Genomic DNA, 19,357 nt, shown 5'->3' on the forward strand with positions numbered 1-19,357 from the left:
TTAATTAAAAATATAAAATTTCTAAAAAACTTTAAATTGGCACGAAACATATTAAATCACTTCAGAAATTAATAATTTTAGATTCAAATGATCAATAAAATTAAGGAAAATATTCGTATGTCAAAAGTTAGCAATTAAATGGTCTATTTGTTGAAAAATTAATGTTTTAAATTTCTTCGTAAATATATACCATTCTACGCTTATTATTAAGAATTAAAGATAAATTCTTACCACATATGATGTCAAACTAAGCAGGAAGGCTTATTTGAGATATTCCACACATCAGAGCACATGTATATTAAAGCAATACATTATTTTTATTCACTTAGCTCCTCACGTGGGACTAATCAAAGGAAAAGTGCGCGTTTCTTTTGTCCGTTTACAAGCCACGCGCCGCGCGGAGATAGTTAGGAATGCCGCGTAACACACTCATTCTCTAGGAAATTTGGTGTAAGGAAACAGGGATTAATGGGTTCGAACTTGCCAGGGAATACAAGAAAAACATACCGAAACACACCCGTCTATTCACTGGGAATCGAACACAATACCTCATCTTTGCAATATGCGTGCAGACAGTGTCCACGAAATCACAATCTCACAACACATAAACCACAAGAGTTTAAAATGTTATGGCCATAAGGCCTAAAATTAATTATGGTAACTCGCGAATACCACAATAACTCAAACCGAGTCCACTACCACATAAGGATAGGAATAAGGAATGGGAAAAGCATTCAACATTCATGAATTGCACATTTACCACTCACACATCTCATTATATCATGGCCTCATAATCTCAATTAAAATTAGAATTACAGACCATGTAATTGCGAATACATGAATTAATAATCAATAGTACCTAAACTTTGATTAGGTATCTACATAATAATAGGCAAATGATTTTTATATTAAAAATCGCATCAATAATTAAATAATCAACTCAAACTTTTTTCATCAAAAGAAAGAAAGATTAAATAATGACATTTTTTCTACTAAATCTTCTTGCTAGAAAAGAAAAGTAAAATTTCATAAAAAACTTCTCAATATTTAGTATTTTTCTCCGGCGGAAAAATACTCGTGCTTACATCTAAACATTTCTCAGATAAGATAGGTAAGATCCTTAAATCTAAACATGTTTTATAAAATAGATACTTAAATCTAAATAAAATATGACTGTAAAAATCATCAAACTTCGGAAAATTAAAATTTCATAATTTTAAATCTTCGTGAATCAAATTTGCGTAAAATTAAAAATGCAATTAATATGCAAATTAAAATTACCAAATAAAACAAAAGCTCAATATAAGAAAAGAACTTCTCTAAATGCTGAATTTGCAATTTCTCTCTGTTTTAAGAAGAAAGCAACTTATACATATTCAAACAGTCATAATTAAGGCAATTAGGGGCCTCAGTTAGAATGAACCCCTCAAGATACAAACTAACAAATCTTTCAATATTAATAATGCCATGTTCCAGCTATCCTGTCGGACGTTATGTCTTTCCATCACAACTTTTGATACTGCATAATTTCCAACAGGATTTCTGGCGCAGGGCTACATCAACTGAAAATAAACATAATTAGTGATGTTTAAATCAAATCAAAATATAAAGAATCATGAATAATTCAAAAAACTTTTCAAAGTTATCAATCAAAGCAAGCGAAATTAAATCAAATTATCTTATGCTTTAGTTTTGCCGTTCTGCGGTATGCCTGGCCGAGGAAACAGAGCTAAGATACACCGTAGAGCGGTCTTATTAAGCTTAATTCTACGAATATCAATATCAAAGAATCTACTTAGTTCATCGGCGAAAAAAATCTACATTTTTTCTTTAGATACATCAGTTTAAAGGTAAATAGTAATAATTTTAATATGAATGCAATATTAAATTATTTATGTGATTATAATAAATCTTAAAGAAATATTTATATGATGTAAAAAATCTCATTGTGTTAATTTTTTATCATATCGAATTTCAATCAAACAAGGATAAAAATGTTTGTATTTGCGTAGGTACCTAGGAAAATTTCCGCGAAAAAAATCCCTGGTCCCGGAAAGACTTAAATCATTGAAAGAACTTGCGTAAACGTATAAAAAACTTAAGTTTGCATTTCAAATGAAAAAAATCTTGCATCGATTTGAAAGTTTAAACGAAATTGTATCCAAATTTGCGTTACTTGTAAATCTTAAGAAATGTTACCCATTTCTTTTTTAAAAATACTGCTTCAATTTTAATATATGCGATAAAAATGAAGGTAGAGTTAATTTAAAATATGCATAGTTTATCTTAAATTAATTCTGTGATATTCAAATAAAATATTAATCAATATTTTAATAATATTATACATCGTGTTCATTATTATAAATGCTTAAACATGAACGAAAATACATATACCTAGGAAAGTAATTGCTAAAAGTATTTTCTCAAGGTTTAAAATTGTCCGAAATCGCTAGGTACGTATATTACTACGAATCTCTGCTCTCGGAATAAAAAAAATCTTTACGCGTGGATTAATAGGAATCCCAGCTCCCGGAGTGACCAAAAAAAACTTTTGTACATGAATTGTTAAGAATCTCTGCCTCCGGAATGAAAGAAAATCTTTGATTTGCTTACAAATTTAAACAAATATCTTGATTTTTTGCGATAATCTTTTAAAATAATAATGAGGAATATTTTAAACATTATCATAATAATATTACATGTTGTTTTCTTTACTTTAATGCATTATTTCATATGAGAATCTGAGAAATAACATTTTTTAAGTAAACGTGAACCATAAAAAAAAACTAGAAAAATAATTTGTAAAAAATCTATTTTTCTCAATTTAAAATCTGCAAATCATTTGGTATTTAATACACACAAACTTTTGCTTTTCAAATCATACTTAAAGAAACAAAATCTTTTTAAATCTGCTTTAAAAGTCTAAACAGTTTTGTAGAATATTTGTGCTTAGGTATGAACAAAAAATTAGTTGAATAATGAATACTTATTCTTTACAGAACCCATTTTGGTTCCCTTCACAAGCCTAATATATAACTTGTAATATTTTTTCTTTAAAGATCATTTTCACATAAATAGTTTATGTTGTAGATTAGATATGTGTGGTTTGAATATTTTCAATGACTTTCTGGCGGCAACACCCGCCATATTTCCAACCGCCATTGGCAGGCCTCTTACCCTGCGTTGGGCGGCCAGCTTGGCAGCAACCAAGTCGATTCTTGATTCATAACACCACCAGGGCACGTAATAAAAGTGTGGCTGTCATAAAACTTAGAATCATCTACTGGCTTTTGTCCGGCCGGAACCGAAACTCCCGTCGGCTCTTGTCCGGCCGAGACCGAATTTCTTATCGGCTCTTGCCCAGCTGGAACCGAAACTCCCGTCGGCTCTTGTCCAGCTGGAACCAAAACTCTGATCGGCTCTTGTCCAGCCGGAACCGAAACTCCCGTCGGCTCTTGTCCGGCTGGAACCGAATCATTCAGCGGCTCAACACCCGCCGTAACAAAGTTATCAACGACTACAGTATCGTTACCAATATCATCAGGAATAACTGCAGCACAACTAACATCATTATCAGTAATAACCACGGCAACACCCGCCGTAGCCAGGTTGTCAATGGCTGCAGCACTAGCAGAACCAAAAGGTGCATCAGCAGCGTTACAAGCAGAACCAACAGGTTCAATAATAGCATCACAAGCAGCACCAACAGTCGGCTGCGGCTGAACATCTGAGCTTTCTGGTTTTAAAAACCCTATAGCTTCACTTTCCAACTCGAAATCTGAGCAGACAACATACCTACTCTTTGCTAAACCATTAGCACTAACAGCAAAATATCCAGATCCAAACAGGCTGGAGTAAAGCATGGTTTCTCCTACTGAACGTTCAGAGTAGGGAAACATCGATGGGTGCAGGTGCCCTACGAGCAAATCAACCTGCCCATTAACCAAAGTAAAATCTTCAGGTTTCATATCAAACAAAACAGCTGCCTCCACAGGATTTATGGAGCAGATCGCCTCTTGAGGACCAATGAGAGGCACTACCACAGGTTCTAACATGTGATAATTCTTGTGTCGATCAACTAAACCTAGCTTGACCGTCGGGAGACATTTAACTTCACCGTCAGCTAGAGAAATTCTTGCTGAACGTCCAGTAAAGGGTAACTGAAGTTTATTAACAAGTGACTGGGTTACCATTGAAGTAGTTAAACCAGTGTCCCACATGGCATTCACTGGGACCTTCTGGCGATTAATATCAACGACGTCTAACTGTTGTAACATTAACATTAGATTCGCCCCAGGGGAAGTATGTACTTCATAGACGGCGGCAGCAATATCAACACTCTCATGCATAAGGTTGTTATGGGCCTGACCACAATTGTCCACTTTGCAGCCGCCTATTACATCTGCCTTCGGGCAATCCACAGATTTATGCCCTTTTTGCAAACAAATCCAACAGCATCCAGCACTCTCCACAATACTCTTCCTGTCTGGCACTGACAGGTCATGAAATTTTGGGCACTTGTAAAGTAAGTGCATCTCATTACAGCCATTAACAAAACATGACTGTTTCATCTTAGATTTACCAGGTTTACCTACGGCGGTAGCGGCTGTCGCAGGGTTACCTTTCTTCTTAGAGGGGGTGTCCATATCAGTCGAACACCTCATTAAAATGGCGCCACGCTGTTCTTCAATAATCTTTAACAGCTTTGGGACGTTTGGGACATCCATCGAGCCCAATGATAAATTGAGCTTATCTTGAAAATCACGTGGCAACTTCTTGGATAACATCTCAAGAAGTATCACGGTCAACCACTGGCTGGTGGTGACCTCATCATCTTCATCATCTTTAGTCAGCTGCTCCAGCTGGCTAACTGCACCACCAAACTCTGCTAAGACTGTCACGATCTGGTTGGAGTCCGATGGTTTAGATTTCTTCTCCCATTGGTTGAAAAGGCAGAGCATCTGACGTGTTTTGGACTTAAAACGTGCGTCAAGGTAGGCCCACTGAGATTCATGCGATTGAATCTGAATTAACTGGAGTCTAAGCTCTTTATTTTTACAGACCTTTTCACTGCTCAACAATAACTGTAAATACGACGGGTCTTGTCCTACAGTAAGCTTTTTAAAAGTGTCTTTAAAACTTACATAGGAAGCTTCCAGGCCGTCGAAAGATGGAAGAAGACGTTCGTCGACACGATTCATATATCCTGGCGTGAACATAGAACCGGCGGCGAACTGTGATATGCCAAACGGTGACACAAATGGCGATGCTGTCGAGGCACCCGCCGTCGTCGTGGGTGGCTTCACAGGTTCAAGCTTAACCTCAGCCAGCCGTTTCATCAAAGTAGACAAAGTGTTTATAATTGCATCAGGTAAGGGAAAATATGGCCCTTTAATAACTTTCACAATCTTCAAACATCGATCATAAAGTTCAGCCTGATGGTTAGGCAAATTATCACCAACAACATCAACAACACTTTGAATGTCACTAAGCTCTTCTATAGCATCAAGAGCATCTTTCAAGGCACTATAGTCTTTTTGTACAGTAACTATATCAGAATAAATGTCACTAAACTCATCAAGCTCTTGGATTCTCAAACCAAGCTTGCTAAAACCGACCATGATGCTGTCAAATGTCTCGAACTTGTCATGGACAAGGATTGATTCCTTAGTGAGATGTCTAACATTAAGTTCTGAAGTATCACTGACCAACTTCATCACTCTATTTAGCTCACTGGTTAGGGCATCAACGGCTGGACGCAGCCGCTTACTCAATTGTTCACCTTTATTCTTTTTAGGACCCATAATTGTCACTAAAGTTAACTGTACTGATTACGACTATAATATGTGTGTTAAGGTATCACAACCAACACATTCACAAAACTCCACAGATTTTTCTTAGCAACATCTGTTTCTGTCTTGTTTTCATTGTTTCGGAACGCAATCCTAGCCGTTCTCGAAATCTTAATCTCAAGCCCTCCGAATGACCAACATGTGAAGTTTACAAATGTGTATTTATTACCATGAAAACAGTGAGTCTAAAACAAAAATATAAAAATTAATTACATAAAATTAATGGTTTATTATTTTTGTAAGATCGAGGTTGCGTGATTTCAATTTAATTAAAAATATAAAATTTCTAAAAAACTTTAAATTGGCACGAAACATATTAAATCACTTCAGAAATTAATAATTTTAGATTCAAATGATCAATAAAATTAAGGAAAATATTCGTATGTCAAAAGTTAGCAATTAAATGGTCTATTTGTTGAAAAATTAATGTTTTAAATTTCTTCGTAACTATATACCATTCTACACTTATTATTAAGAATTAAAGATAAATTCTTACCACATATGATGTCAAACTAAGCAGGAAGGCTTATTTGAGATATTCCACACATCAGAGCACATGTATATTAAAGCAATACATTATTTTTATTCACTTAGCTCCTCACGTGGGACTAATCAAAGGAAAAGTGCGCGTTTCTTTTGTCCGTTTACAAGCCACGCGCCGCGCGGAGATAGTTAGGAATGCCGCGTAACACACTCATTCTCTAGGAAATTTGGTGTAAGGAAACAGGGATTAATGGGTTCGAACTTGCCAGGGAATACAAGAAAAACATACCGAAACATTAGGTTATAGGCAAGAGGGCCGAGCGCCCGCGGCTAGGCAGGCCAGGGGGCCGAGCGCTGCGGCCATGTATTGATTATGTATTACTTTAAATTTTATGTTTATATATATATAGTTGTTGGTCTTTTGTAGGCGTTGGTCTTTTGTAGGGGTTGGTCTTTTGAAGGCGTTGGTATTTTGTAGAGTTGGTCTTTTGTAGGCGTTGGTCTTTTGTAGAGTTGGTCTTTTGTAGCAACGCCAGATTACCACCAATCTATTTTCAGTTATAATAAAAATTATAGTTTAAAAAAACCTCCCTGGGACTTCGATAAACTTCTTTGTAGAGATGAACCAAATCAGTTCACTGGTTAGCGAGATGCATTGGTCTACACAGAAAAACTGAAATATCCTGTTACTTTCATACGAGGATATGAACTACTGTTCAGGAGATACATACCCACTTGTAGTGCATATTTGCTTTAAAACAAAATAAAAATCTTCTTACTTGGAGCAGAATTCGCTATTCCACAGTCTGGGTAGTCTAAACAATAATCAATAAATGGATCAACTGCAGTTCACGGTTAAATATTCCTGGTAACGAATATTTCCAAAACTCTATGAATTTTCAAAGCTGCTAGCTGCCAAACGACTGAACGTACAGATCATACCCGTTTAAAGCGGCATAAGAATCCCTACAAATAATCTGGAATACCCATAAATCAATAATGCACAATACTTGCAGTGCAGATAAATGCGCGAAAAAGACATATTTTACGCGTTTTTTTCTGCAGTGAAGTTTTCCCTGTGCATCATTGGATCTTGGCTATTTCAGATTATTTGTAGGGCTTCTTATGCCGCTTAAGACGGTGCGCGGGCATGATCTGTAGTATGTACGTTCAGCAGTTTTGCAGCTAGCAGCCTAGAAAATTCATAGATTTTTGGAAATATTCGTTACCAGGAATATTTTACCGTCAACTGCAGTTGATCCCAAAAAATTATATGAGATCTATGGTGAACATTATTGCAATATATTGACCCTCCCATCCTGGAAAGAAAAATTGTCCCAATTTTCACCAGGAGCAAGGTTGCAAAGTAGAGGAATAGTTATTTATCCCAGCATATTATAAACAGCTTTTCGCGGATATAAAATGTACAATTATAAGATTGAAAACCAAGACAGGATAAAAAAAACTGGTGTAATCTTATGATGGTACATTTATTCATAGAAAACTGGATACAAGGCTATGCATGATTTTTCAGTATGGCTGAGAACCAGTTATAATCCACCGGATATTTATTGGTTTCGAAGCGATACTGTAAAAAGTTAAATCACAAATATTTTAGAACTTTAATTTAAATGATGGTTTTTCCCCAATGATGATTCACAAAACTACCCCTTCTGTTGATTACCAATAGTAGTTGAAACGTTTGGACTCTCAACCTAATGAACCAACCAATCAAAATTCAATAATAAAATTTGATGAAGCAAGAAAACATTGTTACGAAACTTTGGGGACTAGTAGAATAAACAGTCCAATGTCCCTTCTCTTAAGACATACCTGGATTGAACCAACCAATCAATATATATATATAAAAGTACCTTGAAGTTCCTGTTTAGTTTGAAAGAGAATTCTCCAGTAATACTGAAGGTTGGACCCAATAAGGTTGTACACATCGGACCAGGTTTTATGCCCTACACAAAAATTCAGCGTGACAAAAATTCGCTATATTATTACTTGGATATTGCACCAGATTTTCGCCAACTTTGTCCAGCTGACTAATATAAAAATACCCCTCTTTAACCCCGTCCCCATCCCTCTTGACAAATAAATGAACAAAATATTAGCACCCTAAATTGACGTCAAAATTTCCCCTTTCATAATATTCACGTATTATATGTAAATCCATGGTCCCTTTAGTGGCAACGTCTCTTAAGGGGCGTTTCGTCGTATTTCCCCATTAGTTTTTATAGTTTTTTTTTAGGTTAGGTTTGGTTAAGTTGGGTTAGGTGTTTGCCCCGCAGGGTAGAGCCTCCAACCCGCAGGGGCTAGAAATAGGGGAAATCTACCCTAAAAAAACGACGAAACGCTCATTAAGAGACGTGTTGCCACAAAAGCAACAATACCCGAAAAGCGCAATAAAAGGATTTATGTATCACTTAAAATCCAGTTTATTTTAGTAAACATTCCCTAAACCAATCAGCATAATTTACTTGGTCCGTCATTCTTTTGTTCCAAAAAAATTGGGAAATACATAAATCTAGAGTAGGTTCACTACTTAAAATCTTACTTTGAAAACCGACGATCGTGGCCGGCTCAACACATAGCGCATCCGCTCGTCGCCGGGGAGGTTATTGCTGCTATTTCAAGTGCGCGACATAAATAGTAAGAGTAGGGGAAATGCCTTGGCCCATAAACAGGCGCAACTCACTACCATGCACAGTTAGGACTTCTCAGACAAAGGTCGTGCAATCAAAGGGTTGGTTTTCTGAAGGATGTTACTTAACCTAATATCCTTGAATGTTAGTGTATCGCATCCAATTACAAGTGGATGATGCTCTGAATTCACTTAAAATTTAAGGAGAATCCCGCCCTTACGAGGTAATGGTAATGGTAAGTATTAAGATATATAAGTTTTCCGGAATTTTAAAGTTAGGGGGAGATTTGAAATCTGCATCAAATTTTGAGGATTTTTTTTATAAAATTCGTTTTTTCTATAATTCTTTATCTAAAAGCGGAAATGCAATTTAAGCTAATTAATTTTGGCATCTGTGATTGGTGGATTTAAAAAATCTGCTCTCTGATTGGATGGCGTACATCATTTAACCAATTAGAGCGCAGGTAGTTTAAAATCCACCTATCATATTGGTCAAAATTAATTAACTGAAAATGTATTTCCGCTTTTAGATAAAGAATTATACAAAAAAAATGATTTATAAAATATCCTTAAAATTTGATGCAGATTTCAAATCTCCCCCTAACATTAAAATTCCGGAAAACTTATATATCTTAGTAAGTATATCTTACTTCTTGTATCTTGAACAGACAATTGAACTGAAGCCACCAACAGTAAAAATATCAACTCATTTTTCATTTTCATACTAAAACAAGGATGACAACATCCATAAAAGCGAAGCTCTGAAACGGTAGGACAAACGAACATTAACACTTATATAGTGTCAGCACTGTATAATCAGAATATAAATGAATAAAAGTCGTAATAAAATTGTAAGTAAATTTGTTGAAAAACTGCTTAAATACTGGGTAGTGTTTAAAGACAAACTAACATTTTTTGGATTTGATTTTAACATTGTACTTTGTCGTCCTATAAATCATTAATCAGATTCAATAAAATAATTGTATATTATAAAAATTTACTGTTAAAACAATTTAAAAATCAACATATTTAAAATGGACAAACGGACATTGTGCTACGCTTTCTAAATCCTAGCTAACTACTACAGGAATCACCATACAAAGTCGTGGATAATAGAGTATGGAGGAAATGCCTTGGCCCAAAACAGGCGAACAGTTAGGACCTCTAGGTAAAGGTCGTGCAATCAGATGGCGAAGCTCATAAAAGATAATTCATGCTAAGAACAAGATTCAAACATAAGTAGCATTTTATTATAAGCGAAGCTTTACTATAATTAGAGTCAGTCCATCCGTATGTCCATAATGGTTAGCTCTTTTTGTTAATTTAGACATGTTATTTTTGTCCCCTCGATTTAAAATTTTGCAGGATGATTCCTATAACAGATTTAGAAAGCGTAGCAACTCTGTAATTGTTACCAACACTCTACAGGAGTATATGTTCGCTTTTCCTTCCATCTGATTTTAGAGCTTGGCTTTTATGGATGTTGTCATTCTTGTACATAAATTTAAGAACCAGAAATAAAAATGCAAATAAAGTGTTCAAGATTTTGGGATGTCACAACTTGAATTTACGAATTCATAGATTTGCAACCCAAATAATAAACCTATCCCAAGTCTCCTAGTAGAAATAAAAAAAAAATTATATAGAAGACATATGAGTGGTTTATTTTGGCGACAAATAATTATTTCTAGAAACTCAAAATTGTGTCATCTTGTGTTGGGCAGGGATCTAAAGGGATAAGACAATGTCCAATAAATTGATGTACATCCCCAATGTTGACGCACAAAATAACCCTTTCTGTAGATGAGGGCATTGGGGAAGTTTCAGTGCTCCATAAAACTGTCTTAAATGCATTTGTATCAACCAGGAGCCGTGATTCAGCAAATTAATTCATTTGAAATGAAAATTGAAATGAAAATTGGATATTTATTTTTGTTGTATACTAAGGGGAAGTGGGGAAGAAGGGGGAGGAGGGAGAAGGAAGTGGATTGTTGGTAAATGTTAATTAAAATTGTTTGTCAGAATCTTGGTCCCTTGTCCCTGCTATTAATGTGCATTTTAGTATTCAAAACTAGTTGAAACTTTCTTTTTCTAAATTAGACAGGCTATATTTATCAGCTCATTTAATTGACAAGGTATCCTAAGGGCTAAGACAATGGACGATAAATTAATCTCCATCCCCAGTGATGATAAACAAAATCACAAAATTAGTGGTTGACACTTCTAGTTTAGAACTAACCATTCACAATTTGATAAAAACTATCCAAAGTTTTTGAGTCAACGAATAAGACAAGTTTTTGTACAAGGTGGGTACAAGTGTAATTTACAGTGCAATGTCACCTCCCTCATTTTCTAAAGATTTATTCAAGATATGTTTAGATAATAAGTAATTATATTTTATAGTACCGACGCTACTCTATAAAATACTTTGTCTGTCCGTCCGTCAGTCCGTAACGCTACTGAGGATTTTTTCGGTTGTTATTAAAGTTAGAAGCCTGAAACTTCTTTTCAACATTTTCATCAATGTGGAGCATAATTAACAGTAAAACATCCACAGCGGTCGGACTGCTGTTAAGCCGGGTTTTGGCTATTTTAAAATTTTTAACATTTCCCCCGTATCTTTGATGTTTTTGGTCCAATTTACAAAAATTTTTGTGGATAATAGTATCAAAATCAAATTTCCCGTTGTTCTGAGCATTCAGTACGTAATTTACTTTGACAGCAAGTCTATCAGTTATCATACAAAATAAAAATATTAAAAACTATAAAAAAAAATAAAGGTTTCGTAATTTTGTTTTCATTAGATCACTGATTTTAACACATGCTCTTTAAATCTCCTTGTCCGTATTCATATTCATTATTTTTTTGCTTCGTCCGTAACGGTTAGCTCTTTTCCGGTAATTTTGACATGTTAAATTGTCCTATTGCTTTTAAACTTTGCAGGATGATTCCTGTTACAGTTAGGTGCGATTAAGACAGTGTAGCAACTCTATGATCGTTATCGGAAAGTTTGTACGTCCATTTTAAACCTGCTGTTTTTTTTATTTTACTTGTTGACAAAAAAAATTATGTGATATAATTACCTTATTCATCTGATTTTTGGAATACTAATTCCAAGGACAACATACTACAATGTTATAAGCGAAGCTTCTCTAAAATCAAGGTCTTAAAAATTTATATTATCTTTATTAAGTTCTGACACTAATGCTCCTTTGTCCTACTATTTCAGAGCTTCGCTTCAGATACAGTTTACCATTGGTAAATATAAATACATACTGGCCTATTATTGGTTATCTGTATTGTATAACGTCACTATAAGCTGTGTACAAAACATTTTTCACCATACTAAACAAAAATTGAACTGAGAAGAAAAAAAAGCATACAAGATTCACGCACTCGAAAGACATATTTATTTTTGCAAATCATTGTTGTATTTTGTTTAAGCTAAGTACACAAAATAACCTGACCTAACGTAATAAACAGACAAAAAACTATCCCCTCCACTTATTTTCAATTCATTAAAAAAAGCGGAGGGGCTTTAGAAGCCAGACTTGAGAAAATTTGAATGAACACGGTATTATATTCATAAAATATCTATAGCAAAACTAGGGAGGGAGGCGACAGTGGACTGTATAGTACAAAATAAGTGCAGTCAATTTTTTTTCATGGAATGTTTATGCAGTACTTTTTAAAAAGGTAGGTAATTAAATAATAATTCAATTATGAAAAAAATATCTTATTATAAATTATCAATATTAAACGCATAAAATCTGTCAATTTTTACATAGAGCAGAATTCCGTTTCAAAGACGATATTATGATATTTATATTATACGCAGCATATATTACAACTTTAAAATCATTGTTACGCAACAACCACTGGACCGATTTTAGATTGGTCAACGGATTTGAATTTATTACGGCCAGGACTTATTTTTTGCCACTTTGGACAACTAAATCAGCCAAGGAATAGCCGAATACGATATTTTTAAACTTTACTTCTATTTGCCACCTTGGACGACTAAGTCGGCCAAGGAATAGCCGAATACAGTAATTTTAAACTTTACTTCTATTTTATGCATTTTTTATAATGTCTACAACTTTAAAATAATTGTTACGCGACAACCACATGACCAATTTTAGATTGGTCAACGGATTTGAATTTATTACGGCCAGGACATATGTTTTGCCACCTTGGACAACTAAATCGACCAAGGAATAGCCGAATATGATATTTTTAAACTTAACTTGAAAAAAATGTGGGCCGATTATTTTAATCAGCCCAATCTGGCAGAAATCAGGCCGGCTGATAACAAAAACAGCTTGCTAATACTGTTCCAATTAAGTTACACTTTTTAGGGAAGGTTTATAAATGTCTTAGGGGTGGTTTTAGGCTTTGTTCCTGACCTTTATCAGATTCCCCTAGAGGATAAGGATCAAACAACTAGTATTCTAATATTATAGCTTCTAAACTCCTTATTTCTGAACCGATTTAAAAAAAGGTCTAGCAGCATAGTTATGGGACCTGGAAAATGATTAAAGCAATCCTTATATGCATAGATTGAATCATAACAAAGATATTAAAAACCGCATGAAGATTTAGGGTTCGCAGAGTTAAACACAAATTTTTTTTTTACTATCAAGGAAATAAACTTTTCAGATAAATGGCAATTAAAATCCTTAATTGTATTATAAAAGGTAATTGCTGCACCATCATTCCAAATGTTTTATTGATTTTAGAGGATATTGACTGCACTTAGTACACAAGCCTCCACCAGAGATTTAAAGGGATAAGACAATGGCAGATAAATTAATGTACATACCCAATGATGATACAAAAATTATCCCTTCTGTAGATTAAAATTAGTGTTTGAAAGGTTTGAACACCCAATTTAATGAAACACTCAATCCATTTATACCCCAAAATTGTTAAGCTAACGAATAAGAAAACGTTATAATAAATCTAGGGACTAGTGAAATAAACAGCCCAATGTCCCCTCTCTCTGAGTCCCCACAGTAACCAGTTTTATAGACCATGGAGCCACGTGATTCGTTCAGTTTGGCGGCAAAATCAGAAATTCAAAGCAGTACTGTCACTACAGAGGTTTCACCAGGTATATGGATATGACATTGGACTGTAAATTATACTGGTACCCACAGTTTTCAAACAACATTATCTAATGCTTTGGCCGAAAAAGTTTGTTTAAATTCTTTTTTGATTGGATACTTCCAAACTAGGAGTGTCCAAACTTTTCAACCAATAATTTTAATCTGCAGAAGAGGAAATTTTGTCTATACTATTGGGTAGGTACATAGATTTATTGTTTATTGTCTTATCCATGTTAATCGGGTTCCATATTCATTACAAAAAAAGTTTGTTTGGGTGTTCCTACTATATAGCACAAAAATCCTGGCTCCGTCATTCAGCAAAATTCAAATTGTCACTGGTCAACTAGGGGTGAACTGATTTTTAGAATGTGACATTGTCCCCTATCGCCCCTATAGAAGTCTTTTAATAAGCCGGGATTGCAATCTATCACCTATTTTCCCGACAACGACTATTGTAGCGTAAAAGTTTTGCCAAATTTTCTCGGATATTGGCAGTTTTGTGTACACACTTGGTTAAGTAGTGAGGGTCAACGCACGTGTGTAACCTCAATTCCACAAAAAATATTATAGCAAAGATTTTTTACCAGGGATGAAACAATGGACGATAACTTGGTGTATTACCCCAATGATGATAAACAAAACTAGTCTTTCTGTTGATTAAAATTACTGGTCAAAAAGTTTGGAAAATAATAATTTGAAACCAACCTATCAAAATTCTATAAAGTTTTGAGCCAACGAATAAGATACCGTGGTCATATATAACTTTGGGTACCAGTGTAGTTTACAGTCCAATGACCCAATCTTCCCTAATAACAAGGATGACAACATCCATAAAAGCGAAGCACTGAAACGGTAGGACAAACGGACATTAACACTTGTATAGTGTTAGAACTTAATCATCATAATATAAATTTATAAGAGTCAAAGCAAAATTGTAAGTAAATTGTAAAACTGCTTGATACAGGATAATTTTTATGGACATACTTACATTTTTAGGGCTTGATTATAGAGTTGCTTTGCTTATTACATTATACTTTGTTGTCCTAGGAATCAATATACCAAAAATCAGATCAATCCGATGATTTGATCACATAAAAATTTGTTGTTAAAAAAGAAAAAAAAATCAACATGTTTAAAATGGACGTACGGACATTTTGGTAATGATTATAGAGTTGCTACGCTTTCTAAATCGTACCTAACTACTAAAGGAATCACCATGCAAAATTTGAAATCGATAGGACAATTCTAACATGCCTAAATTAACGGAAAAAGCTATCCGTTACGGACGTACGGACGGACGGACGTACGGACGGACCGACCCTAATTATAGAAAAGCTTCGCTTTTAAAAAGAAGGAATTTGTGAAAAAGGAGGGGAGGGGGTGGGGGATTATGTAATCAAAGGATATCAAAACTCCGCAAATTATCCAGATTTTGGCGCTATTTCTGTTGGTGAATTTAGACGGACATGATGGCCCATACCAAAACACACTCTTAGACCTGTCTATCTAGTGCCAGGGTGCGGACATTGCACTTTAAATCATATTGGTACCCAAAGTTCTCATTCTTAGGCCAATAAAACTTTTTAAAAATCTTAACTTTTCAACTTTTCAACCAATATTTTTGATCACTAGAAGGGATAATGTTGTTTATTATCATTTGAATGTACATTGTACATTAATTCGTATCCATTGTCTTATCCCTTAAAAACCCTGGTCTAGAACTAGAGTATGTACCATTGTGTATAATAAGATTAAAACCAGTTTTCTTAACCGGTGCCTTCGGCACCTCAGGGCAAAAAAACTAGTTTTAATCTTATAATTGTACATTCTATATCCGCGGAAAGCCGTTTACAATACGATGCGAGAAATAACTAATAATTTATTAAAATAGACACATTTTCACAATACATGATTATTTCAAGGGAGCGCAGCTGCTCTCTCTGTAGGTATGTCCGCTACAATAACACAAATATAATCTGTCTATCTTTGACAATATCTAAGAAAATACATTAGTCAGCATTAGTCTCCAACAATAAGATCAGGTTTCTATCTTCAATAGAAAAAGAGAAAAACAGATATTCTCTATATGAATTGTTGCCTATAGCATTACGGATATACTGACGGAACAAGTGTGTCCTACAATAACGTTTTCTTATTCGTTGGCTTAACAACCTTAAGGACTTTCATTGAATTTTGATTGGTTGGTTCATTTAGTTGAGTATTCAAACGTTTTAACCACTAATTGTAATCTACAGAGGCGAAGGGGTAATTTTTGTGTATCATCATTAGGGATGTACACCAACTTATCGGCCATCGCCTTATCCCTTGAGATCCCTGAATTTATCAGTCTATTTTTGACAGAATGGCGGACTAAATTATTTATAGAGTAGATGCGTATTGCAAAATCAGCAGCAACTTTGAAGCAAGGAAAGTTAAATTCTTTTCTATTAAGCTTAACCACTGCGGAAGTCCCTGACCTTTTGCGGGGGAGATGCCTTAACCCTGCGGAACTACATTTTAGAACCTATCCTTAAGTAAAACCATAAAAAAAATTTCAATTTTTTAGAATGAGGAGGGAGGCTTGTGCTCGATTATGCACTTCTAGGGAAACTGCTAATAATTGTCCTTGACAAAGCTTCAATTTTAAATTTGTTAGGTTATTGCCACTTAAAATCGTTTGGCTAACGGAAAATTTAAAAAATGACGAAATAGCACCTTATTTCACCACAGTAAAAAAAACTTCTCAAAAATCTTGTTAAATATTTAGAGAGGAAAAAAGTTCTCATCATATTAATGTATTTATTTTTACTTGGATGTTACATCAGATTTTCAAGTTCCCTAATAAAGTGAAACTCGAAAAGGACAAAATAACGATACCCCCTTTACCCCACCCCCTTACCTCCTACTGGATTAGCAGCTGACCATTAACAAGCTAAATTGTCGACTATTTTTCCTCTGTCATAATATCTATGTATATTTTATATTCAATATCATATTATGCAAAATTTCAGTAATGGCGTTACATCATAATTGGGGTCTATCTGTACGTTCGGTTTGTCTGTCATTAAAAGCGAAGCTTTTCTATAATTAGGGTCGGTCCGTGACGGATAGCTTTTTTCGTTAATTTAGGCATGTTAGAATTGTCCTATCGGTTTCAAACTTTGCATGGTGATTCCTTTAGTAGTTAGGTACGATTTAGAAAGCGTAGCATTTCTATAATCATTACCAGAATGTCCGTATGTTCATTTTAAACATGCTGATTTTTTTTTACTTTTTAACAACAAATTTTAATGTGATCTAATCACCCGGTTGATCTGATTATTAGTATATTGATTCCTGGGACAACAAAGTATAATGTTATAAGCGATCAACTCTATAATAAAGTCCTAAAAATGTAAGTATGTCCATAAACATTATCCTGCATCAAGCAGTTTTTCAACAAATTTACTAACAATTTTGCTTAGATTCTTATAGATTTATATTCTGATTATTCAGTTCTGACACTATACAAGTGTTAATGCCCTTTTGTTCTACCGTTGTAGAGCTTCGCTTTTATGGGTATTGTCATCCTTGTTTATCCAATAAATCTATTAATATTTTAACAAATGCTCTAAATATCTTTAATCGTATTCAGGATTGTTTTTGTGCTTGGCTACTTATGAATGTTGTCATCCTTGTTTTACAACTATACCTAATTTTGATGCAAACTATAAACTGTAACAAAAATTTACTTGAAAAACAGCTATAAGCTATAAATCTAACGACGATCTATCCATCTACATATTTATCCATCTGTCTATGTTTAAATCTATCTATCTATCTTATCTGTTAGTCTATCTATCTATCTTATCTATACATCTATCTCTATTTATCTATCTATTAATCTACTTTATATCTATCTATCTGTTTATATAACTATCTTATCTATCTATCTATCTTATCTATTAATATATCCAATTACCTATCTATTTATATATTTACCTTATCTATCTTTTTATCTAGTAATCTAGCCATCTTTCTTATCTATTAAACTATCTATCTAATCTATTAATCTATCTATCTATCTACCATTCTGTTTTTCTGATGTTAACGCCGTGACCAATATCATAAAACTCAGGGCGGAAGGGTTGATTGGACTGGTGTCCAAAGTTTTGGAAAATTTTGGGGACTTATCAATGGGTTATACAAACTATCAGTATTTAAACTTTTCCTCCACTGATTTTAATCTACAGAACGGGTAATTCTGTACATCAATGCATCGTCCATTGTCTTTTCCCTTAAGGCCACTGACAAAACTACTTTCATATATATAGTAGCAGTAATAAACTTATAGATCCCTTTCAGAGACCTTTTAACTTGCAGGGGTGGGGTGCCAACACCTCCCTTTCATTGCATGACATTTGACTGGAAGTCGTAATTGTGAATGGTTATGATGGCCTCCTGTCTACGGGCTAAAACATTCCCCCCTTTGCCAGATTCACAGAAGTAGGCCAGGATTGGAGTAAAATTTTATTGGAGGGGGGGGGGTAGGAATCGGCTAGCCAAATTAGTTGATAGGAATAATTTTTTGAGTAATAAATGTCCGAAATTCAGCTGATTTGGGTATAAAATAGCATAGAACCATCCTAAAACTTAAATCTAAAAATAAAAAAGCCTAAAACCATACCAGTCCCTATATCAGGCTTCCCAAAAATGAAAAATACAACTTCAGATGAAGCCAACTCTAAATTCAAATTTCAAGGTGTCCTCAAAGTTTATTGACCCGCAGATTTGCCTTATGGCGCAATCCACATGGTTTCTTTAATCATAAAATTCTATATCATAACAATAGAATTTAAACCCGGATAAAACCTCTACTGTGTGTTATACTTCAATTGCAAAGCGTCTTTAGGAATATACTCTAATTTTCCCCAATACATAAAAATTGTCCGCATGTTTCAATTCAAAATGACTGATTTTTACCCCTCCCTTCCTTTAAAGCGAAACTTATATTTGTAGGATGATTCCTGTGACAATTAGGTACAATTTAAGGAGCGGAGTAACTGTATAATCATTATAAGAAAGTCCGTATGTACCGAATTAACAATTATTGGGCAAAGCAACTCTATTATCAAGTGGGCATTTTAGAGTTAGTTTGAAATGTCAAATTATATTTCTACAGGGGCTGCTATTCAGCCAATTGATTCCAATTGAAATTGTAGACATTTTAAATATTTTGTTGGAGTAAAACTTGTTTTTGATGTAACTGAAGGGAAGTGGGTATG

The 19,357-nt window shown here is 34.4% G+C and overlaps 1 protein-coding gene across 1 annotated transcript in view; it reads right to left on the reverse strand.

Annotated features, from left to right (window-relative positions):
* The window catches only part of LOC145305413 (uncharacterized), a 28,339-nt gene extending 18,597 nt beyond the window's left edge, over positions 1-9,742 (reverse strand). The window contains exons 1-3 of the mRNA XM_080147031.1: positions 9,636-9,742; positions 8,210-8,302; positions 7,115-7,150 (exon numbers count right to left, since the gene is read on the reverse strand). Of these exons, the coding sequence (XP_080003157.1) occupies positions 7,115-7,150; positions 8,210-8,302; positions 9,636-9,708 (202 nt within the window). The 5' untranslated portion in view covers positions 9,709-9,742. The remainder of the gene's footprint in view (positions 1-7,114; positions 7,151-8,209; positions 8,303-9,635) is intronic.
* Positions 9,743-19,357: the final 9,615 nt, after the last annotated feature.

The sequence above is a fragment of the Acartia tonsa genome, chromosome 14 (genome assembly GCF_053477335.1).
Source record: "Acartia tonsa isolate MP-2025a chromosome 14, ASM5347733v1, whole genome shotgun sequence".
Lineage (NCBI taxonomy): Eukaryota > Metazoa > Arthropoda > Copepoda > Calanoida > Acartiidae > Acartia > Acartia tonsa.